Genomic DNA, 9,424 nt, shown 5'->3' with positions numbered 1-9,424 from the left:
TGACGAGTTGATGGGTGCTGATGAGTTGATGGGTGCAGCACACCAACATGGCACAAGTATACATATGTAACAAACCTGCACATTGTGCACATGTACCCTAGAACTTAAGGTATAACAAAAAAAAAAAGTGTTAGGTGAACTAACAACCTGCAAACACCTGGGTCTAAAGACTGTGGTCAAGATATCAAAAAAACCATCTATGTTCTGTGAGAAAAAGCTGCAAAGGAGTTTCTTTGGGAAATTAGAATATTCAACAGCACATACAGGGAGATTTAGGAAACTACATGCATACACAGCAAAAAGTTTGCTCAGACAAGACCTGCAAAGACACTCTGCTTTTGGGCCTGATTCTAGGCTCATTACAAGCCTGGCTAAGTATTAAGGGAAAAGCCCAGCACAGAGCCAATCTGCAAAGACTGGGAGAGATGTTTGTCTGCTAGTTTTAACTCCTTTCAAAGAAATCTATGTCAAACTATTAAACACAAGCTAAGGAACACAGACTTCAGTGATGACACACAGAAGGAATAGTCTTTGCAAAAATAGTTTGGAAATGTCACTAAACAATAGACTGTTATAATCTTCAATAATAAGATAAATAAAAAGTAACTCTCAGGAAGGGGGGATTATCTGATTTTCAGGGCCACCAGATTATAATGTTCAAACATACAGTTTTCAACGACAAAAAGACAGCATACAAAGACACAGGAAAGTATGGCTCATTGAAAACAAAATAATGAAATCCATCCCTGAAGAAGCACAGACACTGGACTTACTATGCAAAGACTTTAAACAATTGTCTTACATAAGCCCAAAGAGCTAAAGGAAAACATGGACAAAGAACTAAAGGTAGAAACAGACATATTAACAAAATGAGAATATCAATAAAGACATAGAAATTATAAAAGGAAACCAAAGATAAATTTTGGAGCTGAAAAGTACAGTAACTGAAATAAATTCACCAGAGGAGTTCAACAGTTGATCTGAACAGGGAGAAGAATCAACAAACTTGAAAAAAAGAAGGGCAACTGCAATAATCAAGTCTGAGGAACAAAAGATAACACAGCCTAAGAAACTGGTGAGAGAGCATCAAACAGACCAACATATATATTAAGAATATTTCAGAAGGAAAAGAAAGCAGTGAAAAAAATTGAAGAAATAATAGCCAAAGATGTCCAAAATTTGATAAAAGACATAAATCTATGACTCCAAGAAACTCAACAAACTCCAAGTGGGATAAACTCAGAGACCCACACTGAGCCACGTTATAATCAAACTGTCAAAAGACAAAAGCTGAGCAAATCTGAAAAGCAATAAGACAGAACTGACTAATCAAGAATGAGGAATCCTCAAATTTTATAACATCTAACATCTCATGAGAAACCATGAAGTCAGAAGGTAGTGGGATGACATATTTAAAGTGCTGAAAGAAAAATACCGTTACCAAAAATTCATGTATCTGGCAAAAATAAGGGAGAAATCAAGACATTCTCAGATAAAACAAAAGCTGAGGGAGTTTATTACAATTAGACTTGCCCTGCAAGAAATGCATAAGGGAATCCTTTGGGGTGAAATGAAAGGGCACTAGACAGTAACTCAAATCTGTATATTGAAATAAAGATCCAAAATAAGATATACTGACAAATATAAAAGTCAGTATTACTGTCACTGTTTTCTAACTCCACTTTTTATTTCCTAAATGATTTAAAAGACAAACTCATACAAATAACTATATTTATTACACATCAGATACATAAACATATAATTTGTGCCATCAATAACATAAGGGCAGCAGGGGCAGAGCTTTACAGGAGTAGAGATTTTGTATGCTATTGAAGGTAAATTGGTATCAGTTCAAATTAGATTGTTGTAAGTGTAGGATGTTAACTAAAATCCCAATAGCAACCACAAATAAAATATCTCACAAATATACACAAAGTGGAGTGAGAAGAAAATCAGATTAGTTCACCACAAAAAAACAGAAAAGAAGGCCATAAAGAGGAAATGAGGGGCCAAAAAAGTATATGACATATAGAAAAAGTGTTAAATGATAGAAGAAAGTCCTTCCTTAATTATTTTAAATGTAAATGGATTAAATTTTCCAATCAAAAGGCAGAAATTGGCAGAATGGACAAAAAAAACAAAACAAGATAGCGATATGCTGTCTACAAGAGAATACTATAGATCCAAAGGCACAAATACATGGAACACGTAGATAAAGATACTCTGGGCCAGGCCAGGTGGCTCACGCCTATAATCCCAGCACTTTGGGAGGCCGAGGCGGGTGGATCACGAGGTCAGGAGATTGAGACCATCCTGGCTAACACAGTGAAACCCCATCTCTACTAAAAAAATATAAAAAAAAATTTAGCTGGGCATGGTGGCGGGTGCCTGTAGTCCCAGCTACTTGGGAGGCTGAGGCAGGAGAAGGGTGTGAACTTGGGAGTTGGAACTTGCAGTAAGCAGAGATTGTGCCACTGCACTCCAGCCTGGGTGACAGAGTGAGACTCCATCTCAAAAAAAAAAAAATACTCTGTGCAAACTTTTTTTTAGAAAAAAGAACTTTAACACATTATAAACCACCTTGACCTAAGAGACACATAGAACACTACAGTCAACAATAGCATGATACACATTTTGCTCAAGTGTGCGAGGAACATTCTCCAGGACAGACCATCTGTTAGGCCACACACCAATTCTCAAACTTAAAAACATTAAAATCATACTAAGTATCTTCTCTAATCACAATGGAATGAACTTGGAAATCAGTAACAAAAAATAGTGGGAAATTCATAAACATGTAGAAATTAACACACTCAACCAGTGGAACAAAGAAGAAATCACAAGAGAAATAAAACATGACATTATCTAGCAATTCCACTCAAGATGTATACCCAAGAGAACTTAGAAACAGGCAATCAATTATATACTTATGTCAATGTTTATTGCAGCATTATTCACAATAGCCAAAAGGTAGAAATATCCCAGTGTTCATCAGAAGATAAACAAAATGTGTATACATACAACGGAATATTAGTCATAAAAACAAATGAAATTCTGATACATGCCACAACATGGATGAATCTTAAGGACTGCTTGAGGTCAGGAGCTCAAGACCAGCATGGGAAACACAGCACCACCACATCTCTGCAAAAAACAAAATCAGACAGGTGCAGTGAACATGTGCCTGTAATCCTAGCTACTCAAGGAGGCTGAGGTGGGAGAACTGCTTGAGCCCAGGATTTTGAGGCTGCAATGAGCTATGATCACACCACTGCACTCTTACCTGAGTGACAGAATGAGACCTTGTCTCAAAGATAAAAAGAAGCAGGTGAGGTTACCTGGGGCTGGGAGAGATACAGGAATGAGGTTATTGCTTAAGTTACAGAGTTTCAGTTTGGGGTGATGAGAAAATTTTGGAAATAGTAGTAATAATTTCACAACGTTGTGAATGTAATTAATGCCTCTGACTTGTAAATTTAAAATGTTTACAATGGCAAATTATGTTGTGTATATCCTACCACAATAAAAAAAGCTTTAGATTATGCATGTTTAATTTTATTTCTGGGGGAAGATTTGCTTTACTTCTGGGGGAAAATTCACAAGAATTTTAAAGATATTCCTACAGAGTAAAAAGCATGATTATTTACATGTTTTTGAGCACCTGTATTTACAAGCTGATCACACACTGTACTTACAAGCTGATCATACATTTGCAGAGCTTTAGATCCTAAAATACACTCATCTACCATTCTACCGATATTCAAGTGTGTTTATCAAGACAGAAAAAGAACAGGTTTTAATAGCTATCTTCTAACAAGATGAAGAGAAGAAAAATATAAGATATAGGCTCTTCTTAATCTTTTATTTTGAGAGGTTCTTTTGAGAGGTTATCTCAGCAAATAATCTAAACAAGTGAAGGATAGGATATCTATTACCTGTTGATAGTAGTTAGATGACTATATAATCATAAGTGAAAAAGATCAAGGAAGCAGCTGAAAGCTGCTGTATGACAGACCCCTAGACAATCTCCTTCCTGGACAGACCCCTCCAGGGTGGAGGAGGGGACTCCCAAAAAAGCCCATTCAGATAACCCTAAAGACAACCCCTTCCCACAATCCCAAGGCTTTGAAGCTTTTTAGTCCCATATCCTGGAAAAGCCTGAAATACAGACAAAAAATAAATAAATAAATATAGAAAGAAATTTGGAGGAAATAGACGTGCAAACAATTTTAAATGAAAAAAAATACAAACACTATATTGAATACCCTTATCTATGAGCAAATACATAGATAAAGGCTTTTTGGTTATAAGAAATGGAACTTTTACAAATCAAGAAGGGGTCTTTAAGATTTTAAAATACAATAGCAAAGAGTTGGAAGATTATGCTAAAAGAGCTAAAAAACAAAGAGATTGGGGTCAAGGGAGGGAGGTAAGGAAATAGATACCCAGTGCTGGATATCCAACATCCAAAAAATAGTTTGGAGAACAAAGCCGCAGAGAATAAATCATCAACCAATGCTAAGTGTTTCCCAGAACTAACAGAAGTGAGTTACTACCTTGGAAGGGTTCATCCAAAACCCAATACAATGGATAAATATAGACCCACACCAAGGCACATCATCATGAAATTTATGAGAAACAGAAATCAAAATGGCATTGGATTTCTCAATACAATGATGGAAACAAAGAAAATGGAGCAACAATATTTTTAAAGTTCTGAAGGAAAATTACCTCCTACCTAAACGTATAAAGTATCAATCAAACATGAGACATGGAAGGTCTCAAAAATTTTACTTCCACTTAAACTTCCTCTAGAAGCTACCAAAGGATGTGCTCCAGCAAAACAAATGAGTACTCAATAAAATGGAAAATATGGAATCCAGAAAACAGCTGAGCACAGGAAAGAAGTTAGTCCCAAGATAGCTAGCAACTAGAGGGCAGATCTGAAGGTAATGATGGAATTAAGGTAATGGACAGGTTGAGAGTTGCCTTCAAGATTTAGGATTGTACTGTACTTTTTAAACTGAGCAAGTTTACCCAGGTGAGTACGGACCAAATTACATGCTTTTCTTAAGCATGTGTGATTATACCCCAGCTTTCCAATCCATGCTGCATGGATCAGCAACAACACTCATATCATATACCAAAGATATTGTTTTGACCTAATCCTAAGATATAGACTTTGATTCATCATGCTGTGAGCATCAAAAAACAGTTTACTTCTTCTAACCACATTTCCACGACATCCAGTTACCCAGTATAATCCTGCCAGATACCCTGTAGTGAGCCTTCTGTTTAGCAGAACTTACTCATAACCTTAGCCATGAACTTGCAAAACTGGCTTCACCTCAGGGGGAGCTGAAGCCAGATTGTGACCCAAAGACTGTAACGTTTCCCTTGAAGCCTTCATGCAATAATAGTAATACTGCCCCTTTATACTTGCTAACAGGTTTTTCAAAATTAAATATATTGTTGAAGAATATATGTTGGCAGTAAACTAAAAGAAATGCAAAGGAATGATTAACAAGTCAAGATGTTATTTACATGTAAAAAGGAGAGAGATACAATTGCAGATATACCAGAGTCTTCTGAGATCTTATTAAATGTTTTATTTCTTAACATTCTTAGATATTACTAAATATTTGATTTCTTAACCTGATAGTGGGTACATGAATGTTTATTATTCTGTAAATCATGCATTATTGTGCTTATGAATTGTTTCACAATTTACAAAAAATCACCCCAACTATTCCCCTTGCTCAGGTTCCATGCTTATTAAAGAACATTCTGGTGATGCTCTGACTTCTATTGTAGCTTTACCTCCAATAAGCAAATGGACATCGGACCATTTGGCATGTGAAATTCTCTTTCTAGAGTAATAAACTGGTGTACAAGTTTTATTTTAGAAAAAAGTATTAAAACAATGAATGTTTAGTTCACTTAATTACTATGTTCTTATAAATGAAATTAAATTGGTCTCAAAATATATCCTCTTAGAGCCAATAATCTTCTGCAACTAACCAAATTCATTCTCAGAATCAAGACCTTTTTGATGCTTCAATTTCCTTCCATATTGCAGCTTCAATTTTTGAAGTATCATATTCCCTCATCATATCAAATTCAAGCCACGGCTGACTCCACTTCTGAGCTTCTTTCATTTGCTCTTCAGTTAAACAAAGATCAAATCTGATTCCTTTAATGTTAAAATTTGGACGTTCCCAGCGTTTAGACCAGGGCTTAGGCTTCATTTTCACTTTCAGCTAAGGAAGATAAAAAAAAAAAAAAGAAGGAATAATTAGGTTGATAGGCATAAGCAAAAATTCTTCTGAAGTCTTCATTAAGATGATTCTTTCTTATTTTCTACTTGAACTTTTGGTTTCGAATGTGTAACCCATACCTCATTAATAGGAACTTTCTGGGTAGGCTCTTGTGCTACTGGCTTCATATTCACATCAAAAGTGCTATATTCAGGAAGGGCATCTCGTAAGTACAGCAAACTATCATCCAGCCGTTTCTCTAATTTGACCACTTGAATCTCCTGGACCCGAGGATTATAAAGTTCAAAGCAAATCTCAACACCTAAATAGAAAATAAAATATATTCTTACAATCTAAGTTAAATATATTCTTACAATTACAATTACAAAAATAAATTACAATCTAATTAGTAATCTATTACTTACTAATATAGTAAAAGCATTTCATAAAGGAATTAGCACAAAATTTTGCATGTAGAAAATGTGCCGTTAATTTGAAATGTTTAAGATAAAGATTACTGAAATAGAAATAAACTAAAATCCATTTAAATATAAAGTGAGAAAGTCTGAATTGGAATGATAGTCTAAAAAAGAAAAAATGGCTTCTAGAAATATGTTGAGTCACATATCTCTTAATTCTCATAGTAGTAACTTCAGAGAAAGTCTGAATTCTTCCCTATGTCATGTTTTTATCTCCCAATTACTTGAAGAAAAATCAATCTTCCATGTTAAGAGTAATAAGATTAATGGTGCAAAAGAAGTAAAATATTAAGTTCCAACTTTGGTTAGAAGCTCCTTTGATTAAGGATTACTGGATTAAAGGGCTGGAGAGAACTAGTTTTGCTTTTGCCCTTTCACCTTTCACCATGTGAGGGCACAGTGCTTGGCCCTTCCAGAGCACACAGCAACAAGGCACCATCTTGGATGCAGGGAAGGAGGCCTCACCAAATACCAAACCTGCCAGCACCTTGAACTTAGATTTCCCAGCCTCCCGAACTGTGAGAAATAAATTTGTTCTTTCTAAATTACCCAGCCTGTAGCATTTTGTTGTAACAGCACAAACAGAATAAAGACACCAGAAATGTAAACCAGAGACTGCACAAATGCAAGCAGATGATGGTGACATGGATGAGGGTGACAGCAATGTAGAGGAAAGAACAGACAAAACCACGATATATTTTTTGGAGATTGTGCCAAGAAAACTTGATTGACTGCATGTGTGAAAGTAAGTGGGTAGGCAGTGGTACCATTTATGGAAATAGAAAAGACTGTGAATGGAACACCCTGCAAGGGGAAATAAAGGGTTCTGCTTTCAACTTATGCTGGTAAGACATCCAAATAGAGTGTTGATCAGAGAGTTGCCAATGCAAATCTGGAACTTAAAAAGGGTCAGTCCTGGAGTTATAAATTTGGAAGTTATCATTATAAAGATGGTATACAATGCCATTGGACAAGAAGGAAACACTAATGCAGGAAGTAGTGATGGGGAAGGTTGAGGCAGGTTACAACAGTCAGACATACTATAGAGAATGGCGAGAGGGAGCTAATCCTTTTTGAGTATTCTGTATCCAGTACTTCAAATTCAGCATCTCACAGTTGATTGGCTAGAACCATGTAGAGTAGAAACTATTACTATCGTAACACTTAAAGAAAATCAAATGACTCACTCCTATGCTCATTTACTTCTATTACAAGGCCTCTCCAAGTATTTGACTTGATTTAAAGAACAAATCAATTATGTCCTGCTGAATTCCTACACACACAGCCCACTAGGTCATTACAGACAGCAACTGCTTTCACATTTTCAATTTCTTTGAAAATAAGAATACTTTGTTGTTGGAACTTCATGAAGCATTCAACTTGATAAACTTAACTGTTCCTGCCATTTTAATTAATAATCTTGCTAGAGTTTTACTACTTGTTCCTCTGCCTATAAGGCATAGTATACAAACACAATTTTGCCTTTTTAAAATTCCTCCCAAGTCATATAAGACAGTGATATTCATTTTAGGAGCAAGTAATTCATGAAGACATTATATGTTTGTCTTAAAGTTTTACTCATGGGTTATTTGCTCCTAAAACGAATATCCCCATACTGCTTTATAGTGATTTATTCCCCCCTTTGATGTTGCCATGGTTTGCAAAGTCTACTTCTAATGACTGTTGCTCCAATAATATAAGAAGCCTTCAAGAGAAAGATGTCCATCAACCACATTTAATCATTAACATCAAATCTCAATCCATTCTAAAGCCACAGGCTCCACATCTTCCCTCAGAGTCCCCTTTTACTTTCAAATTTCAGATTTCTTATCCCAGGATGCAGAAACAAAAAGGAATCCTGAGATAACATTTTCTAGACAATGAAAATGATGAAATAAAACTTACCTTGTCCTTCGATAACATTCCTAAGGATAAAAGTAGCTCCAAGGCCTTTCCCTGATCTCTGGATGCAAATCCCCAGAAACTGGCTGATTTTTCCACTGGCATATGGGTCAGCTGTAGTAACACGAAGAATACTTCCTACAAATTCAAAAGAGAAGTGAACTTTTTTTCCAGCACATCCAGCTGAAAAGTAAACTTTATATAAGATGCAGAAACAAACAAATAGCATTTCTAGGTAACTTCTTCTTAACTTCCTAAATCTTTTAATTTAGGAAGAAATACTTCATATGAGCATAACCCAGATATGTAAAAAAACAATCTTCTTTTGTTCTTTAAGAAAACTAACCATCCAATCACTAAGAAACTAACCACCCAATCACTAATAATAAAAGCATACAGCTCTTACTGACCAACGTAGAACTCTGGGATGTGGAGTACTTTTCTCCTTTCTAACATATCTTTTCTTTCTATTTGAAATTTCAGAAGATCTGTTCTTCCCCTTCGAGGAATGAATTCAGGACTCAAGAACCTGTGAAAAATACAAATAAATAAATTAATTAAAAGTAAACTTAAAAGGCTGCTAAAAGAAAAATTGTTGCTTTTCAAAGAAATTAAAGAATACGATATTAACGTGTTTTATTGTTCATTGTCTAAATAAAAGTCAATCTTATTTCTAAAATTGTTAATGCTCATGAAAATAGCTAACAATTCCTGAGTACTCACCTAGTATTTTGTTAAAAGCTTTGTGAAACATCTATTGCATAAATTAATCCTTCTAGCAACCAT

At 35.3% G+C, this 9,424-nt stretch overlaps 1 protein-coding gene across 2 annotated transcripts in view; it reads right to left on the bottom strand.

Moving 5' to 3' along the window:
- MRPL19 (mitochondrial ribosomal protein L19) overlaps positions 1-9,172 on the bottom strand; it is a 49,949-nt gene extending 40,777 nt beyond the window's left edge. For both annotated transcript variants that reach the window (XM_011946121.1, XM_011946120.1), the window contains exons 1-4: positions 9,049-9,172; positions 8,642-8,776; positions 6,398-6,579; positions 6,022-6,260 (exon numbers count right to left, since the gene is read on the bottom strand). In XM_011946121.1, the coding sequence (XP_011801511.1) occupies positions 6,039-6,260; positions 6,398-6,579; positions 8,642-8,776; positions 9,049-9,094 (585 nt within the window). In that variant the 5' untranslated portion in view covers positions 9,095-9,172 and the 3' untranslated portion in view covers positions 6,022-6,038. The remainder of the gene's footprint in view (positions 1-6,021; positions 6,261-6,397; positions 6,580-8,641; positions 8,777-9,048) is intronic.
- Between the last annotated feature and the right edge of the window lie 252 nt (positions 9,173-9,424).

Source organism: Colobus angolensis, unplaced genomic scaffold (assembly GCF_000951035.1).
Source record: "Colobus angolensis palliatus isolate OR3802 unplaced genomic scaffold, Cang.pa_1.0 Scaffold249, whole genome shotgun sequence".
In the NCBI taxonomy this organism is placed as follows: Eukaryota; Metazoa; Chordata; class Mammalia; order Primates; family Cercopithecidae; genus Colobus; species Colobus angolensis.
Note: the sequence above shows the minus strand (reverse complement) of the source record. Positions and strands in the feature narration are given on the sequence as shown.